This window comes from Bufo gargarizans, chromosome 2 (assembly GCF_014858855.1).
Source record: "Bufo gargarizans isolate SCDJY-AF-19 chromosome 2, ASM1485885v1, whole genome shotgun sequence".
Classification (NCBI taxonomy): Eukaryota; Metazoa; Chordata; class Amphibia; order Anura; family Bufonidae; genus Bufo; species Bufo gargarizans.
In genome coordinates this window covers 152,051,262-152,077,925 of record NC_058081.1, presented here as the reverse complement: position 1 = coordinate 152,077,925, position 26,664 = coordinate 152,051,262, and the positions used below count along the sequence as shown (strand labels likewise).

At 44.6% G+C, this 26,664-nt stretch overlaps 1 protein-coding gene across 1 annotated transcript in view; it reads left to right on the top strand.

The window, feature by feature from the left end:
* The first annotated feature begins 754 nt into the window (after nucleotides 1–754).
* LOC122925724 (transient receptor potential cation channel subfamily M member 7-like) overlaps nucleotides 755–26,664 on the top strand; it is a 204,020-nt gene continuing 178,110 nt past the window's right edge. The window contains 2 exon segments of the mRNA XM_044277070.1: nucleotides 755–868; nucleotides 1,329–1,408. Of these exon segments, the coding sequence (XP_044133005.1) occupies nucleotides 755–868; nucleotides 1,329–1,408 (194 nt within the window).

The window sequence follows — 26,664 nt, the reverse complement described above, 5'->3', positions numbered from 1 at the left end:
AAATCTGATTAGATGCAAAGCCGCTCTCCTCGAGTTTTGTGGTAACGAATCAATTCTCCCTGAAATGATGGGGAAAAAAATACATACTCACCTCATCTATTTGTGTGTGAAGAGGCCAATCAAATGGATAAGGTGAGTATTTTTCATTTATTTATTTTTTACTGGATTAACCCCTGAAAGCCCTCAATGCTAATATCAGATGCTGCGATCAGTGATGAACGTGGCATCTGAGGGGTTCAATGACGGGGGGCGGTGCAATTTCCGTTCCCCCGTCATTGTGCCCGCTACATACAAAGAAATGAGCTTGTGACAAAGTAATTCGTCACAAAGCAGCGGCAGAATCAAATTTTTTATAACTTCACTCAACACTAGTGAAAAGAAGGGTCTGGATGTAGATTGGATTCGGGAAGAAATGTTTTCCACTAAAATTAGGAAAATTGGCTTCTACCTCACAGGGATTGTTTTGCATTCCCCTGGATCAACTTGCAGGATAACAGTCCGAACTGGATGGACAAATGTCTTTTTTCAGCCTTCTAAACTATAAAATGGGCCCTTAAATGGTTTTCTCACTTCAGCAAAGGACATTTATCATGTAGATAAAGTTAATACAAGGCCGTTACTATTGTATTGTGATTGTCTCCTTTGTTGGCTTGATTCATTTTTCCATCACATTATACACGGTTCGTATTCAGGGGTTACAGCCACCACTGAGATGCAGATATAAAGTGGCTGGGATGGGAGCTGCTGCGAATGCATGCCTATGCACACTCCCATGGTCCCGTCCACCAGGGAGGCCGCTGCTTTTTCCTATAGTGTGCCAGCACAGTCAGCCGACAGGTCCTCTTTTCAGCAAATGTTAATCATTTTGGTATGGCTTAGTCTATATCCAAATGCAGGTTTTCAGCTTATGAAATAATGATGATGATAATGTTACTTTTTAATTTTCCATGTCAATATCTATGTTTAAATAAAAACATAAAATCCTACAGTTTTTGCATTGACCACTCAGGCTAATAATAGATGCTACTTCTTGATCTGTACAGACCACTTTAATGCAGCTACCTGCTTATCTGTCTTGTTAACACTGCCTATATTGATATCACCTCTGTGTGTAGATAAGACAGGATCCTCCATTCACAATAGGTGATTGTCAAAGCTTAACTGTTCTTTCCTTGTACAATGATCTCGGTGTATGGGTCACAGAGTATGCCTAGACAACTTTCCCTGCTTGAGAGACCATTGAGTAACAGCTGGTTCAGTAAGTCTGATCCTGCATCAAAATTAATTGACTGTGTCCCTTAGCATTGCATTTTTGCTTTGTTTTTCAGATTGGCTTACCTTGGATAGAGAGAACATTTTCTAAACGTGATTGTATTTCCATCATACCGAATTCAAGAGAACCTCATAGGTAAGTGACTCACATGCCTTTGGAACCTCATGTTGAATTGTAGAATACACACATTGCATTCATGTTCACAAAATGGTCCGCAACATTTACTTAGATTTGTCAATGACAAAGTATTGTCACCCCTAATCTTTTCTTACATTCATTCATAAATATCAAATAGCATAAATCCTACACTGTGTAAGATGTTTGGTTGGTTATCAGTAGGTTATCAGCAGTAATCAAATAGTATAATTGACATTAAAGGCGTTATCCAACCTCTAAAAAAAAATGTCTGGAATTGTCAAAAAACAAAAAGTGCTTACAAGTATCCAACGTATGACCGCTGCAGCCATTCAATGGCCACTGCAGTCATGTGGCAAACACCTGGCATGATTGCATACTGCTATGCAGTGATGCCAGTAAAGTACAGTAAGTGACCACTGATGCCACTGAGTGCCATCTTTCAATTGTTGAGGGGGAAAAAAAGTTTGTGGTACTGCTTATTTTTGTTTTATAGCATTTGCAGCTGTTCCATTTTTACACCTTTGCTAGTCCCTTTTAAAATCTGCATTAGAGTTGCACAATGCAAGATATAATGATAAAGAGAACAATTGACTGATTAAGGGCCACCTGCCCTATATTTATGGTAGGTAGTCCTGGTCCTTAAAAGGGGTTATCCCATGATTGAGGTAAACATGAAAATCAGACATCATATGGTACATGACAATGTTTGTCTAACAAAGCTAGAATCAGCCCTGTACCTCACATGGATCTAGAGGTGTCCCCATTCATAAATAAAAAAAAGTACCACTCACCTAGCCCTGTTACCCTGATGAATGGAGCACATCCCACTCTCCCCAGCAGGCATGTTGCAGTGAAGGTGTGGCCTGTGCTCCCGTCTACCTAGAAAATACAGTGATGTCACTGCATTACACCTGCTGGGGACAGCATGGCTAGGGAATGAAGAATTTTTGGGTCCGAGTCCAGCTGCCGTGTCTATCATCCATTATGACCACAAATCAATGGGGCTATTCACATAGCGTTTTTTTTTGTAACGGCCAGTAAATAGCATCCGTCACAAAATAGGACATGTCCTATTTTTGGGTGTTTTCACTGCCAGACGACCCATTGAAATCAATAGGACCATTTTTAATGGCTGTTTAGACAGGAATGCACCCGTCTAATGGCTGTTAAAAACGGGTACACGGTGCATTCCTGTATAAACTGCTATTAAAAATGGTCCTATTGATTTCAATGGGTCGTCCTGTCATAAATTAGGTACATCCTCCAGAGGATATCAAAGCCGGCACAGAAAGCACCAGTCTTGATAAATCTCCCCCTATGTCTCAGTTTTTCATAGTCATTTTTTTTTTCGTGTGACTGCAGCTCTATACTTTCTCTACCTTTATAATCCACTTTTGATTTTGGCTTCCGAAACTGTATCAGTTTAATTAGTCATACTTATGTCTGTCACATCCTATATTACATAAGTCATTAAACAGACACACCTCACAAATCTGTGATATGACAGATGTTTGGACTTTTCATAGCTTCAAGGTAACTAGAATACATTCATCTAGTTTGCACCTCGCCACCACTTTCATGTGGGTTTCTTATAAGAAGTCTGTTTTTCTTTGAAACAGTCTGAAAATTTACTAGTGAGCAAAACTTTTTTAATAGTTTTTTTGCCATATGTTTTCAGTGAAATTATTTTCTTAAAACGTGGAACCTGCCCAAATGACTCACTGAGGGCAGCATTAAATAGTTGCAGACATGCTGATTTCAGCGGCGTGTCACTCATGAGCTAAAAGTAAGAGGTTACCGAGAACCATCATCATAATCATTGCAGACCAGGCCTGGAAAAGAGTCAAATCTACCTGAGAAGAGTCCTGGTTATTCCTAATCTCCTGCTCTCTCACCCATCTGCTGATGATTGGCAGTTCTCTTCTAGAGAGAAAGAGAGAAAACTAGGTAGAAGACTGTCAGCCATCAGCAGGTCGGCAGGAGAGCAGGAATTCATGAATAACCAGGACTCTTCTCAGGTGGCCGGGACTCTTTTCCAGGCCCAGTCTGCAATGATTGTGATGTTGACTCTTGGCAACCACTTACTTTTACCTTTTAAATGACCGACCGCTGAAATCAACTCTCCTGTCTCTACTTTATGCTGCCGTTAGTATGGACAGCATAAAGTTGATGACAGGTTCCCTTTAAGTGGGCACCAATGATGAACAATAAAAACAAAATAAAGATAATTTGAATTACCATGTCCCAAAACGCCAGTGATATTAAAATATAATTGTATTTATCCCATGTGATGACTGGTGTAACAGAACAAAAAAAATGAAAACGGCTGATTCTCAGCTTTAGTCATACACAATCCAAAATGGAAGCAATAAAAACACATCTCCGTAGACATAACTATAAAAAGTTATGGTGGTCAGAATATGGGGGTGCAAAGAAAAAAATAATTAGACATTTTTATTTCGTTTTCAAACACAAGAAAAACTATATACCGTATGTGGTATCGCTGTAATTGTACTGACCCATAGAATGAAGGTAACAGGTCAGTTTTACTGCATAAGGAACGCCGTGAAAGGAAAACCCATAAAACTGTGGCCAAAATTGCGTTATTTTCCAATTGCACTCCATTTGGAATTGTGTTTTCCAGCTTCCCACTACATCATATGCAATGATACCATTAGAAAGTACAACTTTTCCTGCAAGATGTCTATGTGAATGGAAAAATAAAAAAAGTTACGGGCAGACAGGGATTAAAAATCGCAGGGTAGAGTGCATTTTATATTTAAAAAAATTTGCATTTTTGTTTTTTAGCCATCTATTTTTTTAAGTTTAAAAATTTTATTGCATTAACACGTTATTATTACTATTTTTTATATTTAAAACTTATAATGTAATAGCATTTTCCTATTTGCTAATACATTATGTTCTGTGTCAGTATGACATAGGCTGCTGTCACACCATCAATCCTAGGATAAATCTCTGTGAGCGGATCCGTTTCAGCTTGCGAGCAATCCAGTTGAAAAGAAAGACATCCAGCATTGGAGTAAAATCTTCAGGCTTTATTTCATAATCAATTTAAAAGTACATCTCCATAACAACCAGGTTGTTCAATCCAATGCGTTTCAAGCACAAGACAGATCTTATTCATGACACAAACATTGTATACAGAGATTGGACATATATAGGAAAAACAGGCATTCTTGAAGTCCAATCAGATTTAAGTACTTGGTTAGCACAGATGAAAAGAATTATTCACAATTAGCTTTCCTTTTTAACCCTTCGAGTGTATTAAAAACAAAACTAAATAGATATATATATAAAATACACAGAATTATATAGAAATTAGAAAACAAATAGTATGTAACATATACACATTTATTACTCTGATGGAAACCTATGAAAGTTTGTGAAAAGGCACTATTGATAGTAAGACCGAGGTACCGTTGCAACACCAGGTACCGTCACAGGTACAACAACTACCCAACTATTTTATGCCATTTAAACATATGTGCATATGGTCCAGACATATGCACAATACTGTGTATAAATCACTTAATGCACATATGTTTAAATGGCATAAAATTGTTGGGTAGTTGTTGTACCTGTGATGGTACCTGGTGTTGCAACTCAGTTCGGGTCCGTACCGAACTTTGCGAATTCGGGTACCCGGACCCGAACTTTGCCAGAAAAGCTTGGGTTCGAGTTCGGTGTTCAGGCTTTTAATAAAGCTTTTAAAATGCGGCATGGCAGCCAATAAACAAGCTTTTAAACTGTGGGCACTTAGAAGCCATCACAGCCATGCCTAGTAATGGCATGGCTGTGATTGGCCGGTGCATCATGTGACCCATCATGTGGGTGACCTATAATGATTTTTTTGTGTGTGCAATACACCAGCTTTGCCCCCTGACACAAAAATATAATAATAAATCTGGCTGTTAATTCTGTGGGTGACCTATAGTGATTTTTTGTGGGTGCAATGCACCATCTTTGTACCCCTTACACAGAAATATAATAATTAATCTGGCTGTTAATTCTGTGGGTGATTGTGAGTGAAATGCACCATTTTTGTACCCCTGACACAAAAATATAATAGTTAATCTGTCTGTTAGTTCGATGGGTGACATATACCCGTTTTTGGTGTGAGATACACGTGCACTTTATACGTGACAGGGAAATTAATATAGTTCATCTGACTGTTAGTTCAGCCGGTGACATATACCCATTTTTGGTGTGAGGTACACCTGAACTGCATACGTTACAGGGAAAGTAATATACAGTAGTTAATCCGTCTGTTAGTTCGGTGGGTGACATATTCCCATTTTTGGTGTGAGATACACATGCGCTGCATACGTGACAGGGAAATTAATATAGTTAATCTGACTGTTAGTTCGGTCGGTGACATATACCCATTTTTGGTGTGAGATACACATGCATATATGACAGGGAAATTAATATAGTTAATCCGTCTGTTAGTTTGGTGGGTGACATATTCCCATTTTTGGTGTGAGGTACACCTGCACTGCATACGTGACAGGGAAATTAATATAGTTAATCCGTCAGAAACCTCTGACATGATACAGTAGGGAGGAGCTGCGTCTTGCTCCCACCCCTCCTCTCTCACGCAGCCGAGCTTCGGCTTTCTCGTGCGGTGGACCTGTATTGAGCTGCACTCAGAGCCCGAGGTGTGATGCCAGAGGGCTGGACTAACAGATCCCTGCAGAAGCCCTGCGCTGTGACTACCAGACCCTACCTCGTTCTCTGTCAGTTCCCGGGGTTTGACCTTGCGCCTCTCCTGTATTCCCTTGTACTCCCCTGCTCGTCTCTTCCTGCCTCCATGCTGTGTCCACCTTTTTTGCAGTCCCTGTGCCCGTCTACTGGAGTTCCTCGCCGGTTATATGGGGTATGTGCGTGTTTCTGCCCTCCTGTGGATTTCCAGTCCTGATACTGGAGTTGTCCTGATGTGGCTTTTGGGGGAGTTTTTGCAGAAGTTCTGTCTGTGACAGGAAGACTGGTGAGAACTGTATACATTGGGACGAATTTTTTTTCTTTGTCGTTATTTGTTCTGTTTTTCCTTTTTCGCTCCCTTTTTTTCCCATTTAAGTACATACGGAAGAGTGTGATATAACTGCAGTAAGAAAGCTGGATCAGAGCTGTTTATATTTTTTTTAAGTGAGAGAAAAGAGGAGAAAGGGGGAAAGAAAAGAGGGGAAAAAAGTGAATCCAGAAAGAAAGAGAAGGAAAATAATGGGTCCCAAGCAAAATAAGTGATCACTGGAGTATTTAAAAACAGGCCAGAAGCCCTCAGAAACAAAAATAAATAGATCAGTTCCTCAAATCGCCGAATGTAATTACAAGAGCAGGAGCAGGTCAAAAAGGGATCTATGATACTAATATTAAAAAAAGTGTTGGATCCAGAGTGGAAGAAGTCACGGACGATTATCACCAGGAGGAGGGGCCGGATTTGATTTGTCTAATCCTGAATCCTCTCCACTAAAATAAATTTTGAGGGTGGTCAAACAAAAATAGAGAATTAATACAAGATATTTCAACACAGCTCTGTGTTATCCAGATTGATGTGATCCTGATAAGGGTGTCTCAAAGATACAGGACCAAGTTACAACCATAGAAAAATCTATGGGAGTTTTGGAGGGTGAAGCAAACATTTTTAAAACCAAAATCTCCTCCTTAAGAATGGATGTTAACATCTTAAAAAAAGGTGGTGGACCTGTAGGTCGAGGCGATGTAATGTAAGAATTATTGGTCTACCTGAGGGTACAGAAGGTCAAAGTCTGGCTGAAATGATACAGACCTTAATTCTTGAGAAATTTGGAAAGGAAAATTTTTTGCCATTATTTTTGGTAGAAAGAGCACACCGGGTGCCAGGGGGTAAACCAATCCCTGGAAGGCCTCCACAGATAATATTAGTGAAGATACTTGTTTCACGAGACAGGGATATGATTTTGAGAAGGGCTAGGGAATGCCCTCCTATTCTATACAACGGGAGTAAAGTGTCCTTCTTTCCTGATTTTTCTAAAGAGATTCAAGAAAAGAGACGTAGTTTTACTGCGGTAAAAAAAAACGTCTGCAAGAAAGGGACATTAAATACTCATTTGTTTATCCAGCTAAATTTTGAATAATTTTTAAGGGGGAAATTCTCTTTTTTGATACCCCTGATCTCGTTACAGACTGGCTGTTTCGGAATAATATTTAAGCACTGCGGTGCTATATATGTTTTTTTCTTTTTTTTTTCTTTATGGTGGTGGGGTTGGAGGAGGGGGGGGGAGTGGTCTTAGTTAAGAGATCTGGTGCAGTAATGTGGCGGATCAAGAGGATTGGGGGTGTTTTTGGGAGGGATTGCGATGCTTCTCTTAGGAGGAGGGGGAAGAGGAGACTTTTTATATATTTTTTTCCTTTTGGGATTTTATTGGTTGAGTTGATGTCAACTAAAATTCTAACCTGGAATGTTCGGGGTCTGGGGGATAGGCTTAAAAGACAAGCGGTCTTTAATTTGGTTCAGAGACATCTGCCAGTGATTGTCTGTCTGCTAGACACTCATCTTACTGGGGAAACGGTCACGTGGCTCGTTAGAGGATGGGTCATGCAGATGTATCATTCCACCTTTTCTAGTTATTCTAGAGGAGTGTCAGTTTTAGTTCATAGCCAGATTGACTTTGTCTGCCGGGCATCCTCTATCGATAAGCAGGGTAAATATGTGTTTCTTCATGGAAAGCTCACCAGAAGTTTATGCATCCTGGCTTTCATTTATATACTCCCACCCTTTTCTCTTGAAATACTTAATTCTTTGTTAACTTTCATTGATCATTGGCCTGAGTGTCCCACACTAGTTAATGCCCATTTTAACTGTGTTATAAACCCAGGAATTGATAGGATTTCAATCGGGGCTGACACCCAGACTCCTGTACAAGGGTCCCCTTTGCCACAATTCTGTCAAGAATCAGGCTTTATTGATGTATGGGGCCTTGTATGGAGGGGAAAAAGAGCGTATTCCTGTGTAAGTAAATCTGGAAACTCCGTGTCTAGGATAGATCTGGCCCTGATAAATAAAAACTATTCTAGGTGTGTAAAGCGCATGAAATATGAGGCCAGGGCTATATCGGACCATGTACCTCTCTCTCTTGAGTTAGTTATGGTCGATAAAAAACAACACTGGACCCAGATTAACAGATTAAACTCACACTGGACTTCCTTGATGGATAACCATAAAACGATCAAACAGGAGATTGTCCGATTCTGGGATAGTAATTATAATTCAGTGAAAATTCAATCGGTGTGGGATGCACTTAAGGCCTTTATAAGGGGGGTATTTCTCAGAACTATCTCTAATTTAAGAAAGGGGTATGGTATAAAAGAGAGGAATTTAAAAGAAGCAGCGGCAGGTGCCATGATTGAATTCTCCAGGAATAAAACAGAAGAAAATAGGGAAATTATGGAGAACTCAAGCCAGAAATACTCTAACTTCCTTTTAGACAAGGCTCATCAGAGGCTGTTTTTTAAGGGACAAAAATATTTTGCTGAATCAGGTCGCCCAGGGAAATTATTGGCCAGGGTGATCTCGAATCAGGTAAAAAAAAAAAGAGATATTACGTATTCGTTCATCTGAGGGAATAATTGAAGACCAAGAGTATATAAAAGGAATCTTTGTTAGGCATTTTGCGGAGTTATAAAAATCAGATAAAAATATTCCAGATGAAATTATTGATGCCTACGTGGATTTCATCTCTCTGCCGACCCTTACGGACATGCAGAGAGCATCTCTTGAACTTTCCCTACATGAGTTAGAGTAAGCAATAAAAGTCTGTTTGGGGAATTCCTCCCCTGGTTCAAATGGATTCCCATAAGAATTCTATCATAAATATAGGGAGGTTGTCCTTCCTTATTTATTGAGGGAATTTACTGAATCATTGGAGGATGGTATTCTTCCGGAATCTATGTTAGAAGCTGTGATAGTATTAATACTAAAAGGTTCCCTGTGCACCAAATACAGGCAAGATAGCACCGTGTTGAAAAGTCAGAACAGTGTCTGTGAGTTAAAATGGCCGCTATCTATTGTTCTCACCATGTGCTTCATCCATTGTTCTCACCATGGGAATAGTAAAATCCAAGCAAGTAAGGCAAATGATGCAATCCAGGGACAGAGGGCTCAGTCCCAAGTGCCTTAAGACCCAATAACTTAAGGGACCATAATCCCAGGGCAGGAGGCTGGCAAACAGCCCCTCCAATATAATCATCAAAGGCAGAGAAATACAGTTTTATAAAACATATCACAGGAACCCCAAAACATGCAATAACCCCATAACCAATATATCCTCGGAACCGGGGGATCTGGGTGAACCACATATCCAAAATTCACCCACATCCATTCAGTAGTTTCGAAGATACAGTTTTATGCCAGTTACACTGAAAATATACAAGTTATACAGAAAATAGTCACTAATAAATGTGTCCCCTGTTTGGTAGTTTCAAACTACTGGATGATGTCTCTGTGCACCAAATACAGGCAAGAAAGCACCGTGTTGGAAAGTCAGAACAGTGTCTGTGAGTTAAAATGGCCGCTATCTATTGTTCTCACCATGTGCTTCATCCATTGTTCTCATCATGGGAATAGTAAAATCCAAGCAAGTAAGGCAAATGATGCAATCCAGGGACAGAGGGCTCAGTCCCAAGTGCCTTAAGACCCAATAACTTAAGGGACCATAATCCCAGGGCAGGAGGCTGGCAAACAGCCCCCTCCAAAACACCGTGGCGAGTTTGGTTTCACCACAATATAGATATCTCCTTTCCCTGGCATCGCCCCATCAAACAAAGACCATGGGCATGTACATCGTGGCCACCAGGACACAAATATGTATCCAGTTTGCTCCTGCGATGGTCAGGCAATTCATAATTCCTTATGAAATGTAGGTGCCAACATGTCTGGAAGGTATCATTGATTCTGGCAAGGGCTGATACCTCCTGCTGGGAGGAGGGGGGGGGGGGGGGGGGGGTCCTGCAGGATTTAGCTTGCCTCCAACTGGCTGATTGAGGTGTGACATTCTCCACCTGGGGCCTCCTTGAAGCCTGTACCCCTGGGGATTTCTTACTGGCTAGCTGACAATCAGATGGCTGGGGCTTTGAAGCAGGGCCCTCCTGTGGAGTTCACTACCTCTGCTATCTGTCAGCAAAGTGTGGACATGGCTGACAGTAAATATTAATCCCTATTCCTCACACAGGACTCTTAAGATGCCCTGTTATTGGAATGATTAATAAAAAATTATAGGGAATGTCACTGAGGTACAAACCGGATTCCAAAAAAGTTGGGACACTATACAAATCGTGAATAAAAACTGAATGCAATGATGTGGAGGTGCCAACTTCTAATATTTTATTCAGAATAGAACATAAATCACGGAACAAAAGTTTAAACTGAGAAAATGTACAATTTTAAGGGAAAAATATGTTGAATCAGAATTTCATGGTGTCAACAAATCCCCAAAAAGTTGGGACAAGGCCATTTTCACCACTGTGTGGCATCTCCCCTTCTTAAAACACTCAACAGACGTCTGGGGACCGAGGAGACCAGTTTCTTAAGTTTAGAAATAGGAATGCTCTCCCATTCTTGTCTAATACAGGCCTCTAACTGTTCAATCGTCTTGGGCCTTCTTTGTTGCACCTTCCTCTTTATGATGCCCCAAATGTTCTCTATAGGTGAAAGATCTGAACTGCAGACTGGCCATTTCAGTACCCGGATCCTTCTCCTACGCAGCCATGATGTTGTGATTGATGCAGAATGTGGTCTGGCATTATCTTGTTGAAAAATGCAGGGTCTTCCCTGAAAGAGATGACGTCTGGATGGGAGCATATGTTGTTCTAGAACCTGAATATATTTTTCTGCATTGATGGTGCCTTTCCAGACATGCAAGCTGCCCATGCCACACGCACTCATGCAACCCCATACCATCAGAGATGCAGGCTTCTGAACTGAGCATTGATAACAACTTGGGTTGTCCTTGTCCTCTTTGGTCCGGATGACATGGCGTCCCAGATTTCCAAAAAGAACTTTGAATCGTGACTCGTCTGACCACAGAACAGTCTTCCATTTTGCCACACTCCATTTTAAATGATCCCTGGCCCAGTGAAAACGCCTGAGCTTGTGGACCTTGCTTAGAAATGGCTTCTTCTTTGCACTATAGAGTTTCAGCTGGCAACGGCGGATGGCACGGTGGATTGTGTTCACTGACAATGGTTTCTGGAAGTATTCCTGAGCCCATTCTGTGATTTCCTTTACAGTAGCATTCCTGTTTGTGGTGCAGTGTCGTTTAAGGGCCCGGAGATCATGGGCATCCAGTATGGTTTTACGGCCTTGACCCTTACGCACAGAGATTGTTCCAGATTCTCTGAATCTTCGGATGATGTTATGCACAGTTGATGATGATAGATGCAAAGTCTTTGCAATTTTTCGCTGGGTAACACCTTTCTGATATTGCTCCACTATCTTTCTGCGCAACATTGTGGGAATTGGTGATCCTCTACCCATCTTGGCTTCTGAGAGACACTGCCACTCTGAGAAGCTCTTTTTATACCCAATCATGTTGCCAATTTACCTAATTAGTGTTAATTGGTCTTCCAGCTCTTCGTTATGCTCAAATTTACTTTTTACAGCCTCTTATTGCTACTTGTCCCAACTTTTTTGGGATTTTTTGACACCATGAAAATTTGAATCAATGCATTTTTCCTTTAAAATGATACATTTGCTCGGATTAAACGTTTAATCTGTCATCTACGTTCTATTACAAATAAAATATTGACATTTGCCATCTCCACATCATTGCATTCAGTTGTTATTCACAATTTGTTTAGTGTCCCAACTTTTTTGGAATCCGGTTTGTATTTTGTATTTGGAAATGTTAGACAGGAGAGGCCCTGCTGCCGCTTTGTTGACTCTAGATAACGTCTGCCTGATTGCACGTCCCGTGACGTCCACGATCCATTTGCATATCTTCTCTATCAACTTTCGATGTTCTTTTCTGCACCTACCATGTTGATCACGGTTAACGGCGAATCAGGGTTCCACGCTGGAGAGGGAGCATGAGAAAGAGATACCACATCCAATGGAGGTCAATGGCTCCAATGTGATCAAGCGGAAATGTGGGACAAGTTGTTAAAGTTGAAGCATCGAATGAAAGGAGGTGGTGCACGTCAATTAAAGACGAATTTTTGAAATTTAATTCCATGTCACCTATGCAGAGCAGGGGTTTTTCATAGCCAAAAATGGGTTAATGTCACCCACCAATAGAACAAACGATTTAAAAAAAATTCGGTCCCTGTCACCTATACAGAGCAGGGGTTTATTCACGGCAAAAATGGTAAAATGTCACCCAAGAATGTTACAGACGAATTAGTGAAATATATTTCCTTGTCCACTAGGTAGAGCAGGGGTATATCACAGCCAAAAATTGGTGAATTTCACCTGAAAATGTAAAAGACAAATTTGTGAAATTTGTTTACCTGTCTACTCGGTAGAGCAGGTGTATATCCAGGGCCGTCTTTACCAAGGGGCAAAAGGGGCAGCTTCCCCGGGCCCAGTTGCTCCTGGGGGGCCCAAGGCAGCTGCCTCTTGAGCCCTGCTAGCCACTGCCCCGGGTGTCAGGCTGTCAGCTACACAGGGGGTGCTGAGTCCAGGCATTGTACTGTTAGAGCTGTGAATGTGATCTAGGACCTTAGATTACATCATCACCATGTGACCAGTAACCTAGCAATATTACTGGTCACATGGCTATGAGGTCATCACAGGTCATAATAGGAGTGTTGCATTAGAAGTTTTAAAACTCCCTGCTGTCGTTTACCCCTGGCTGTGCTGAAGTTGGTGGTGAAGGTGTTACGCTGGCCAGATGAGGAGGCGGTAAAGGATGAAGAAGCGGAGTAGGAGGAGAAAGCAACAGGAGGCAAAGAGAAGCGCCCTGCAATCCTCGGTGGTGAAAGGACATGCGCCAAACTGCTATCCGCCTCAGGCCCAGCCGCCACTGCATTTACCCAGTGTGCTGTTAGGGAGATATAACATCGCACCTGAGGAAGGGGTTTTACTTGTGCGTGTAGCTGGCAGAGATCGACCACATACTCTCCCTGCAACAGGAGCTCCACCAGCAGCACCACGACCGGGGCTACATCCCTTATTTGACGCTCTCCTCATTCTCCACAAATTTAGGATCTTGCCAGAAATGTTTTTTTAATAACAGAATATAATAGCATTAACGCGTGTATTTCACACTGACGGATGCAGCAAAGGCCGCAAATTTAGTATTTTGCCAACCAAATATGAGAATTTTTTTAATAATAGAATATTATTGCAGTATTTCAAACTTGTATTTAACACTGAAAAATGCAGTAAAGGCCCCAGATGTAAGGTATTGCAAAAAATGTGTGTTCTTTTAAACCCAGAATATTATTGCAGTATTTCAAGCTTGTATTTCACACTGACAAATGCTGAAAAGACCCCTGATGTAGGGCTTGCCAAAAATGGGTGTTTTTTTTAAACCCAGAAAATTATTGCAGTATTTCAAGCTTGTATTTCACACTTACAAATGCTGCAAAGGCCCCAGATGTAGGGTATTGTCCAAAAATGGGTGTTTTTTTAAACCCAGAACATTATCGCAGAATTTCAAGCATATGCTGTGCTGGTGCACTGAACTTGCATAAAATGTCCGCCAACGTCCACCTAAGTAACAGAAGGATAAAAGTAAATTTTCTGTGTCACTGAGCTCAGGGCAGGGTAAAAATATTGTGCACTGCACCCACAAAACAAAATCTATGTAGATCGCTGAGTTAACAAGCACTTCTGATAATAGATTCTTTCCTATTCTCTCCCTCACAGCAGCAGCATCCTATCCCTACACTAATCAGAGCAGAGTGACATGCAGCGCTACGTGACTCCAGCTTATATAGAGGCTGGGTCACATGCTGCACTGGCCAATCACAGCCATGCCATTAGTAGGGATGGCTGTGATGGCTTCTAAGGGCACACAAGTTAAACGCTTGTTGATTGGCTGCTCTGCAGCCTTTCAAAAAGTGCCATTAACTCGCCGAACACCAAACCCGAACCCAAACTTTTACTGAAAAGTTCAGGTTTGGGTCTAGGGTCCAAACATCCTAAAGTTCGGTACGAACCCGAACTTTACAGTTCGGGTTCGCTCAACCCTAGTAAAGAGGTTTTGGTAGGCACTTGACAGGGACTTTTTCATTTTCCCTGGGTTGCACTTTCTACAGATAATGCAGCTGTTAACATGCTGGGCAGTGAATGTAGAGATGGCTGGGGCAAGCCATATAGAAGAAATTTGGTTGTTCATCCCAGTTTTTCCCAAGTGTGTAGGCCCATGAGACGCAAGGTAGAGACTTCAAGGCAAACAGAGGAGATGTTCTTTCCTTCAAATCCTGTCTTCATCAGGATCTCCTCCTTTTTCGAAACACACATCATTGCTCCTCATCTGATGCTACTTTTTGTATATCTTCCAGCATTTCCTCGGTAAGGAGGAGTCCACGTGGTATACCTGTCTCATCCCTTGCGACCTTAGACTGTGTCTGGGCTATCATCATCTTCACCTCCTTCCTTTTCCTCATTGCAGCCTCCTTTGCCGCTTTATCAGCCCTGGCGTTTCCTTGGGTTTCTAGAGTACCCGCTTTTGAGTGTGCCTTGACTTTGATTATGGCCACCTACTTAGGGAGTGTCAGGGCCTCCATTAACGCTTGCACAGCTTCAGCATGTTTTACAGGAGTTCCACTTGCCATGATGAAATTGCGGCTCCTCCAGATGGGGCCAAAGTCATAAGCTACTCCAAAGGCGTATCTAGAGTCTATGTCTATATGACCAGTCTTCCCCTCAGCCATCTTGCAGGCCTCAGTGAGGGCTATCAGTTCAGCCTCTTAAGCAAACTTGTCAGGAGAAAGAGGGTGGGCTTGCAGCACATCATGTGAGGAAGTAACCCAATATCCAGTATGATATCTGCCTTGATCATCTGCGTATCACGATCCTTCCACAAACAGATTGAGATCAGGTTTGTCCAACATTGTTTCAGTCACATTCGGGAGAGGCTCAGTCTCTTGTTTATTCAACTCCAGGCAATCATGGCAATCTCCAGAGTAAAAATCATCAGAATAAACATCTCCCTCCTAAGCAATCCCCCTTGAGGAAAAGGAAGGAGGAAAGCAGGGTTGAGGACATGACACCTAGAGCTGAGAGATGTTTTGGTTGAGTTTGCTGGAGGATTGCAGAAATGTCATGGGGGGCCAAAATCTGCAGAGTGACCTAGGACAATATCAGAAGTTTTGTCCAGAAGAAGATGGAGGCGTGAATAGTTTGTACACAGGAATGGGTTCCTTGAGCAACTGGATCCAACCAGGCTGAGTAGTAGCCCAGAGGCCTGTTCCTGCCCCCGTGGCTCTGAGTAAGGACACAATTGGCATGTCCCTGACGTTCCATGACATACAGTCTAAAATGTAGGTTGTAGTTGGGTAGTCCTAGGGCAGGAGAGGAGGAGGCCACTGCCTTCAATCGTTTAAAACAGATAAAATGGAGTGTGCGAAGTGCAGTCATACAGCGGCTGCATAAGGATAGAAGCATCCACGATCCAAGGGCGGCAGTAAGAGATGATGCATAGGAAGGCCTGTAATTGTTTTGAGGTAGTAGGTTTTTGGATCTGCAAGATAGCTCTTTTCCTCTCTTCAGTAAGATGTTTTGCACTAGGGCTCAGGCAATGTCCGAGGAACAGTACCTTTAAATGACACCACTGGATTTTGTCTTTAGAAACCTTGCATCCCTGATCTGACAGGAAAAAAAGAGCAAAGAGAGTGAGACATCAGAACACATATGAGTGTCCTGGGCACAAACTAGGAGATCATTCACATACTGGAGCAGCACAACATCATCATGAATCTGTTTCCATTCGTCCAAGATAGATGACATGGCTTTGCTGAATTGGGATGGGGTATTTTGTACAGTATACTGCGATCCTGCATGAGTGAAGGCAAAAAGGTACTGGCAATTGGGATGTAGAGGCACAGAGAAAAAGGTATTAGCTAGGTCAATGACTGTAAAGGCTGCTGCATCCAGCGGTATTGCAGAAAGTAGGGTGTGGGGGTTTGGTATAACTAGAGTTTCCAAGACGGTGGCCTCATTCACCGCTCGAAGATCATGTACCATCCTGTAGGTATCAGGCTGTCCTTTTTTTACCCTTCTTCCTCACCAGGAAAAGGGACATGTTACAGGGAGATGTGGTGGGAATTATGACACCAACCTTTAGGAAGGCCCATACTTGTTGAGTTACAGCATCCATCTGTGCTAAAGACAAAGGATATTGTGGTTTCTCAGGGAGTACTGCACCTGGCTTAAGGTGTACTATGACAGGCTGCACCCGAAGTCTGCCCATATCCTGTGATCCTGTGGTCCTTTTTCCCACAGCGTCTCAGGTATGACAGATAATTCAGCAGCTGGAAGTGAACCTTCGGGCGGGCAGTCTTGCAGGGACATAAGAGCGGCCATTATTACTGTCTCCTCTGGCTGAAGGGGGGTGGAAAGGGTAAGGGTACCATCAAGCTGGGACTGTATAGTGGCTTGCATTTTCTGAAGCAGATCTGCTCCCAAGAGGTTACGTGGACATGTGGAGGAGACTACAAATTGTGAGAGTACTGTTGGAGGGTTGGGGTCCAAAATAGACATTGAGTGGTTTTGTTAAGGGAGAGGATCTAGCATGGCCATCAATGCCGATACATTGTACAGTAATGCAGTCCAGGAAGGAGGGGTTGGGGATCTCATCACGTCGGAGTACACTTCTGGCTGCACCAGTATCCACAAGAAATGTGCGCATATTACCCCCTATATGCAGCTGCACCGTAGCTGCAGGTCCACAGTGACGTGTGGATCTGGCTTGCCCCTGTCCTATGGGGCGTGCTATCACTCCCCTCCCGGTGGGGATAGAGAAGGAGGAGAAGAGGGGGAGGGGCCCAGGGAAGACACAGGGAGGCCCCCCTCTCCCTCGCTGCGGGGGGCGATGCGGGCACTCCCGCTTGAGATGCCCGCGCTGGCCACATCCATAGCAGAGAAGAGAAGACCTGATCTCTCCCCTAGGACGGGAGAAGTCCTTCCCTGCTGCGAGCATTATGTTAGTTCTGGGGACTGCCTCTATGCCTTTAGCCACCAAAGTTAACATTTCAATAGGGAGAGAACGATACTCTGGGCGGGCTGTTTTAAGTGCCTTCTGTATATGGGGTTTTAGTCCATCAGCAAAGCCACTAGACAGCATCCTGGCCTGCAATGGATCTTGTTTAAAAAAGCCCAAATCTTTAAACATTTGTTCCATTTGATTTGTACATTTCTCCACTGACTCTCCCTTATCTTGTTTCATGTCTTGAATTTGAATTGCCTGATCGGCCAATCTAGTCCTAGCCCAACGCTCTAATAATTCAGATAAGCACACTCCAGATTGGTATGTTTTCTGGTATTTTTCATCCTCATGGTTCGGGGCTGGTAGTTCTTTAGCCATGGTAGGCCAAAAAGTCCAGATAGGTCTCTCCATGTGCAGAGTGTGTTTTTCAGATTTGTTCTAATGCCCTATAGAAGGGCGTGGGATGTTGTTCGTGGTTGAGGAGAGAGTTCACCAGATTAGTGGCCTGTGTGGGGTTAAAAGTCACATATCTCCCCTCTCGATTTGTCTCGAACCAACTCTAAGTGCCGGAAATAAGTAAGACGCCAAACGCTCCATTTTCCAGGTCCGGAGTTCCGATCACATGGGGCGCCATGTGGGACACCGTGTGATAGACCACGTCTCTCACATCGCTTCACGTATCTGAACTAAGAGGGATAGTGCACCCAGGCACCGCTCCACATACCGAAGCAGAGACAGGCACCCCAACCTGAAGGAGGGGTAATGAAAATTAAGCCTACGGCTTAAAATACTTTTTTAAAATACTCATTACTTGGTGACTTTTTAATCCATTACTTGGTAACTTTTTAAAAGAAAATTTTAAGTGGCCACTTCTATTACCTTAAAGGGAACCTGTCACCGGGATTTGTTGTATAGAGCTGAGAACATGGGTTGCTAGATGGCCGCTAGCACATCCGCAATACCCAGTCCCCTTAGCTCTGTGTGCTTTTATTGTGTAAAAAAAATGATTTGATCCATATGCAAATTAACCTGAGATGTGTCCTGTACGTGAGATGAGTCCAGCGTGAAGGAGCCCAGCACCTCCCCGCATCCTCAGAATATCCTCCTTGATCCCCGACGTCAGAAAGACAGAGCGCCATAATCTCGAGATGCATGAGCTAGCGCATGCACAGTTCCTTCCCTGAGGCTGATACCAGCACAGGGAAGGAACACTATGATGACACTGCGCATGCGCTAGCTCGGAGGAGCAAGGAGGAGATTCTAAAGGATGCGGGGCAGTGCTGGGATCCTTCACGCTGGAATCATCTCATGTACAGGACACATCTCAGGTTAATTTGCATATGTATCAAATCGTTTTTTTTACACAATAATAGCACACAGAGCTATGGGGACTGGGTATTGCGGATGTGCTAGTGGCCATCTAGCAACCCATGTCCTCAGCTCTATACATCCAATCCCGGTGACAGGTTCCCTTTAAGTCTGGTTAGACCATGAACATGATTTATTGACCAATTGCTGTTGCTATCACAGTCCTTTTTTTACAACTACGCATTATGACCAGATGAACAAAAAACTTTTTGGCTACAATTCCATAAACAGTCACAAGCGTATTTGCTTTGAGATATATTGGCGATATATGACCAAATATTGCAATTATACACTGCCTGCCACCTGGATTTAACTAAGCAAATAGTTTCGAGCCTCCTATTGGATAATTACTGCATGGGCAACTATCTTTCAGCTGGCAATAAGTTATTTAACCCCAACTAGTGCAATGTGTTGCTTCTCATTTCTTAAACAACCATGTCAAAAGACACATCTCGTGGTCGTGGAAAATATATTAGTCTGTTTGAGAATGGTCAAATCATTGGCATGTATCAAGCAGAGAAAACATCTAAGGAGATTGCAAAAACTACTAAAATTGGATTAAGAACTGTCCAACGCGTTATTAAAAACTGGAAGGATAGTGGGGACCCATCGTATTCGAGGAGGAAATGTGGCGGAAAAAAATCCTGAATGATCGTGATTGGCGATCACTTAAACGTTTGGTGAAATCAAATCGAAGAAAAACAACAGTAGAACTCAGGGCTATGTTTAATAGTGAAAGTAAGAGCATTTCCACACACACAATGCAAAGGGACCTCAAGGGATTGGGACTGAACAGCTGTGTAGCTGTAATAAAACCACTAATCAGTGAGGCAAACCAGAAAAAAAGGCTTCAATTTGCTAGGGAGCATAAAGATTGGACTCTGGAGCAATGGAAGAAGGTTATGTGGTCTGATGAGTCCAGTTTTCCCCTGTTCCAGAGTGATGAGCGCATCAGGGTAAGAAGAGAGGCAGATGAAATGATGCACCCATCATGCCTAGTGCCTACTGTACAAGCCCGTGTGGGCAGTGCTATGATCTGGGGTTGCTACAGTTGGTCAGGTCTAGGTTCAGCAACAGTATGTGCTCCAAGAATGAGGTCAGCTGACTACCTGAACATACTGAATGGCCAGGTTATTCCATCAATGGATTTTTTCTTCCCTGATGGTACAGGCATATTCCAAGATGACAGGATTCATCGGGCTCAAATTGTGAAAGAGCGTTCAGGGAACATGAGACATCATTTTCACACATGGATTGGCCATGGATTGGCCAGACCTTAACCCCATTGAGAATCTTTGGGATGTGCTGGAGAAGGCTTTGCACAGCAGTCAGACTCCACCATCATCAATGCAAGATCTTGGTGAAAAATTAATGCAACACTGGATGGAAATAAAGCTTGTGACATTGCAGAAGCTTATCAAAACAGTGCCACAGCGAATGCGTGCCATAATCAAAGCTAAAGGCGGTCCAACTAAATATTGTGTCTGAGTGTGTGATCTTTATTTTTTTTGGTGGCGACTTTTTTTTTTGAACAGGCAGTGTATAATCATATCACAAGCATTTAACCTAATTACCAATATTAACAAGATCCCTAATTATTATGCAGGTGTTATTTGTATGCAGATGTGATATGGTATTAACTATGTGTCACTCATGTGTTATTAACGACGTATCAATCATGTGTCACTAATTTATAATTGTAATTATTACTCTGAAATTAATTAGCAATTTTTATACTAAAGCTTTGTATTCCATACTCTAGATATTTTGAGTGCCCTTTCAAACCCTTGTTTTTACTTAAGGAGATCTACTTGTCCAGCTAATCTGGCCACCATTGTGTGTCTCTCTCTCTCTTCTCTCTCTCTCTCTCCCCCATTCTTCCTCAGATTCAACCTTCCCCCCTCTTCCTTCAGTTGCTGGCAGCTGCATGAAAGGGGGACTCGAGAGGGGCTGTGGACTGGCTTTGGAGTCGCAAGGAGGTTTTGTCTCATCCTCACTCTGCTCATCCTTACTCTGCTCTTTCCTCTGTCCTCGTGTTTTAAGTCCCATCATTATTGGCACGTTCAGAGGTGCAGTAGGGCATGCCCATGGCATGTTATAAGTGCCTTCCAGATTCAACACAGGATACAGGGGGGTTATTGGCTTCAGCATTTTCCTTGCAGTCTGATTGACTGAGTCCTCACAGGGTTGTGCCGTGTCCTCGAATGTTATCAGCGGAGGATCGGGGCAACTCCTGTTGGTCTGTCCGCCACTTTGCGATGTGGGCTGGGCAGGGCAGATGACCGTTTGTGCTGGGGGGTAGGTCTCTATGGATCGGAGCTGCATTGTCACAGAGGCCCTTCCAATTCTGGAAGGGTGGGGCCTGGGGTCACCACAAGCAAGACACGTATCTCAGGAATCTGGATTTTGCAGCCCACAATGTGCACATGTCCATCCTGCTGGTCCCCTTGTTGGCACCCCACTCTGTGGGCGGAGCCTCTCAGAGTGCGGATTATCAGACACTGCTTCTCCAGCGGCATTTTACATTCTGCCATATAGACAAATGCTTTCAGAGTTTCATCCCATCTCTCTGCCCCCGCCCGTTCCCCGGCAGCCAGGCGATCTGCTGTTTGGTGCCACGCTTGTGCTGCACCAAGTAAACCTTCGTCACTCAACTTTCCAAGACACTGTGTCAACACTTTTTTCCACATTTCAGAGTTCAGCTCTCCATTTTCATGAACACCAGCTATTTTCATTAGCTTTCTATAATGCTTCACATGCTTGCTACCTTCTTCTCGGGCTACCAACTGAGGGGCGGTATACTAACCCTCAGGCAAGGACGGAGACTGTCCCATGAGCTTAACCACTTGAACACAAACAAGACAGAAACAACCAGCACCTCCTACTTCTCACTACCAAGCAGAGCTCATCCATGTGCAGTATATATCTTCTTCTTTTTTTTTTTTTCTCTGGCTCCCACGTCTGGTCTGCCAGCCGGGACTAATCCACCTGCCGCTTCCTCTAGTCCACTAGTATAGATCTTGCAGGAATTCACCTGCTGCCCCTTCTTTGCTCTTGCCAGTCCAGATCTCACAGGAATCTATTATAGTCCCCCCCCCCCCACCCCCCTCCCGAGGAAATCTCTTGCTCTGCTTAACTGTGAACTGTTAAGGTGCCTGAAACAAAAACACAGACAAGACACAAACAGAAATCCACAGCAGAGCAAACCTTTATCTTTCAGTCTATGGTTCTAGGCCCAATGGGTTTCACATCAGCTGAAGCTGCTATTCACAGTATAACATCAACAGCAGAACAGCTCACCACAGCACAGCAGGGTACAGCAAGAGGCAGGCAAGATGACCAGTTTTTTTTACCTTGTTTCTGGGGCTGCACTTCCCATCCTCAAGTGTCATCCATGGTGCTCTGGGAACCCAAACCTTTGGCTAGTGGTGCTAGGCTCTCCCGAGGCCCCACATTGGACACCAAACTGTTGAAGCATCTCTCAACCGGAACCAAATACGTTTGCTTTACTGCTCCAAATTGGTAGTGTAATCCTCGGATTTTACATGCATGGAAGAAATCAACACTGATACCAGGCAAGGGTAAAAGCAGTTTCTTGTTTATTCAAGGAAGTGAAGCAGTTTATAAGTACATCAGCGAGGGCCACCCCCCTGAGGCTCGTGGCATTGTTTCATTGGCTAGAATAAAAAAATAAGAAGAGCGATAACATTTTGCATCTGCACATTGTGCATTGTTTTACTAACTTTGGTATGTGAATTATGTAAATATCTAACAGCAAGCGCCATCTTGTAATGGCTTCTTCTCTAACAGCAGTACAGCATACGTCATATGTGACACATCAGGAAGGCGGGTCCTCTTGGGGAGGGTGAAACCTTCATGCTTTGCAGTAGATAAGGCGTTGTCTAAGAGCTGGAGTATATGGGAGTCATCTTAGCTGAGTAAGAATGATATCCACATCTCCATCCGTGGCATAATGACAGAATGTGGAGGTGGCGGCAGCAGAAGCATCCGGAGGAGGCCACAGAGTGGCACAATGACAGTGTAGAGGTGGCGGCAGCATCAGGAGGCCACAGAGTGGCAAGGTGACTTAGTGTGGAGGTGGCAGCAGCATGAGGAGACCACAGAGTAGCAAGGTGACCTAGTGTGGCGGTGGCAGCAGCATCAGGAGACCACAGAGTGGCAAGGTGACATAGTGTGGAGGTGGCAGCAGCATCAGGAGGCCACAGAGTGACCCGGTGACAGATTGGGGAGGTGGGTGGCAACATGAGTAACAGCTGAAGATGGTGGGTGAAAGAAGGAGCACTTGGCATCAGATGTGTGGCATCAAGCGGGTAGCAGCATCAGAATAGTAGCTGAGGCAAGTAGCCAGAAGAAACCGGTCTCTTTTGTCAAAGTGTTGGTGTGGCACCATGGATGATCTAGTCTGATGCATCAGGCATCTTGACAAAGGTCAGTTTCTCCACATTTTGGGTGGACAGGTGAGTTCTTCTTGGGGTAACTATTGCCCCCGCCGCACTAAACACCCACTCTGATGCCACACTACTGGCGTTCCAGGGTAAACTCAGCTAGTTGCGGCCACAAATCCAGTTTGGCTGCCCAGTAGTCCAGCAGATTTTCAAAGCGGAGTGGCAGGGTGCTGTCCAAGTATGCCATCACCTGCTGGTTCAGGTCCTGCTCCAGGTCTAGCTGCTGCTGCTGCTGGTGAGTAGTTTCTTCACTAGGCAGGTGATGAAAGCTGCTAATTAGTGACTCTGGACTCAAGTTGCTGCTGATGGAGCTGGAACTGCTTCTACCCCCCATCCTGCCACGGCAGCCATGGCAGAGGAACGTGAGCACAGAGGGCCCCCCCAGTCAGAGCTGCGAGAGGATGGACGATAGCGCAGATAGGCAGTGGCCAACTCACTACATAGGATGTCTCTATAGTAGTTCAGTATGTCCTCCCTCTTAGCGGGTGTACAAAAGGCCCTCATTTTAGACCAGTAGCGAGGGTCCAACAAGGTGGAGAGCCACAAGTTATCCCTCTGCTGAATGCTGATAATTCAGCTGTCACTACCCAAGCAAGTGAGCATGCATCGGGCCATTTGTGCAAGTGACTCGGAGGGACTCCCTGCCTCCATCTCCACTGCATACTGCCATGGTGTGTCTGGGTCCTCTGCCTCGTCTTACTCATCACCCTGTAGCTCCTTTGGCTGCTCCTTCTCCTTTTCTCCTGTTCTGTGTAGAAAAAACACCCATTTCGCTACACATTGCTTGTGCTCCAATGTCCTCCTCATCCTCCAGTTCATCCTCCACAGGGCTCATGTGGCCATGAGATCTAGGCACCACATCTCCAGTCCCCTGACCAGCCAGATTTACCAGCATCTGTTCCAGGACATGAAGCAGTGGAATGACGTTCATCCCATAGTCGTGGCCTCCTCAAAGGGCCTGAGCAAACAGCAGGTGTCACACATGAGCTGCCACTGGCTGACATTGAAGTTACACAGAGGAGTACTCCTGTCTGCTTGGATCATCAAGAAATCGTTTATGGCCTTTCTCTGTTCGTATAGTCAGTCCAACATATGAAGGGTGTAATTCTAAGGGGTGGAAACGTCGTATATCAGCCTATGTTGGGGGATGCCGTTCTGCCGCTGCAGCTCAAGGAGGGTGTGCTTTGTGGTGTACGAGTGGCTGAAGTGCATACAAAGTTTCCTGGCCATTTTTAGGATGTCTTGCGGATGGAAGACTTCAGGAACTGCTTGACAACCAGATTGAACACGTGTTCCATGCAGGGCGCATGGCTCAGCCCTCCTTGACGCAGCGCCGACACCATGTTCTTCCAGTTGTCAATCACCATGGTTCCGATTTTCAGTTGTCCAGGAGAAAGATAGGTTTCCATTTCTTAATGAAGGACATGGAGCAGTTCCTCCCCTCTCTGAGTCCGTTCGCTGAGGCAAACGAGGTGCAGAACAGCATAACACCGCCGTGCCATGCACATTTGGTATGCCGGAGGGGCACTGTGATTTGTCCCTGCAGTGGAGGCTGAGGACATGGTGGAGGATGAGGAGTGTGACAACGTGGAGGCGGAAGCGGCCTCACCTGGCCAAGTTACTGTTGTGGCTGTGCAGGAACCACATTCACCCAGTGGGCCATAAAGGACATGTATTGTCACTGACCGTAGTTAGAGCTCCACACGTGGGCCCTGCAGTGTACTTTGGCAGACACCGACAGGCTCAAGGACTGGCCCACCTTCTGCTCTACATGTGCAGGGCTTGTACTGCCTTTTTGGCAAAGAAATGACAGCTTGGGACTCTCCACTTCGGATCGGCACAAGCCATCAGTTCTTTGAAAGGTGCAGAGTCCACAACTTGGAAAGGGAGGGACAGCAGCACCAGCAACTTGGACAGGAGCACGTTCAGCTCGCATACTGTTGTTTCTTGGCAATCGCTTCGGTGATCGATTGCTGATGGAATGACTGACAAGTAGTAGAAGGAGGAGGAGCAGGAGCATCAGGACCAGCAGATGATGGGAAGGACAGACAGCTCCCTTCAGCTGAGGTGGTGGAGCCTTGACTACCTGAAATCGGGGGCGTGCCACTGGGTGATGCAGCGGTTGCGGCGGCAGGCTAGACCACGACATCAGAGCCACGGTTCTCCCAGGCCACTTTATGCTGACGTTGCATATGTTGACGCAGTGCAATGGTGCCAACATTGGCACCCTGGTCACGCTTCTCCTTCTGCCCTCCGGCGGCTTAACAAAAACCTGCAGAGTAGGTGACTTTACCCCCAACACTCCGCACTGACTGACTGATACCGCCGCTGCTTCCGTGAATCCGTGCACCACTACTTTCTGGGCAGGTAGGCTCCTGCGAAGCGGATGGTCTACCCAGGGCACGTTTGGCTACTGACCTTCCACTGCTGCCACCCTGCTGACTCCCGGCCATGCTAGTGACTTGCTGGCTCCGCTGCTGCCTCACGGGCAAGCTGCCACCCTCTTCTCCCGATGATAAAGCCTCTTCGTCACCCAGCTCCCAAGTGCGATCAGCTACATCATCATCATCAATTACTGTCTGCACGTCACTGATGTCCTTCTCAACCATCTCTGGGTCAGGAGCCTCACTGCTTGCAAAACCAGCTCCCACACCACTCTCCTCATCACTACTTACCCGCCTAGCAAAGGAAGCGGCGGATGTCTCCTGCACATGTTGGCTGGCCAGTCTCCTGCGCATGTTGGCTAAGGGTTGTGTCTGACGAACCCACTGACTCTTGGCTGGGGGTGTCTGATGTCACTTGGGACGAAGTGGATGACCGAGTCAACCATTTAAAGGGGTTGTCCAGGATCAAGATTTTTTTTTAAAACCAGTTAAATCACTATTAATAGCGGTTTGAAGGTCCCCCTAGATGTTTTTAGGTATTTTTACACTTCAGCAGGGCTCCTACAGTCCCCCACTGATTGTTTACCTTTCTGTTTATGTGTGCGGTAACTTCCTACCTCAATGCTTTCTGGGTCCCAGCGCAGCATCGAGTTGTTTCGAGTGTGTGCCTGCTCCTCTGTGCAGCCACCACCCCTAATTCATATGCCGCCTCCTGCAGCAACTGTTCCTCCGCCTTAGTCACGCCCCTAAACGCCTCCTTCCTTGCTAAGAATGCGTCCTGCTCGGAAAGGGGCGTGGCTTAGCGTGGTCAGGGGGCGTGGCTTAGCGTGTCTGTTGCCGCATAGTTATTGCCCCTCCATGCGCTTGGAATAATTAGAGGCTGGCTG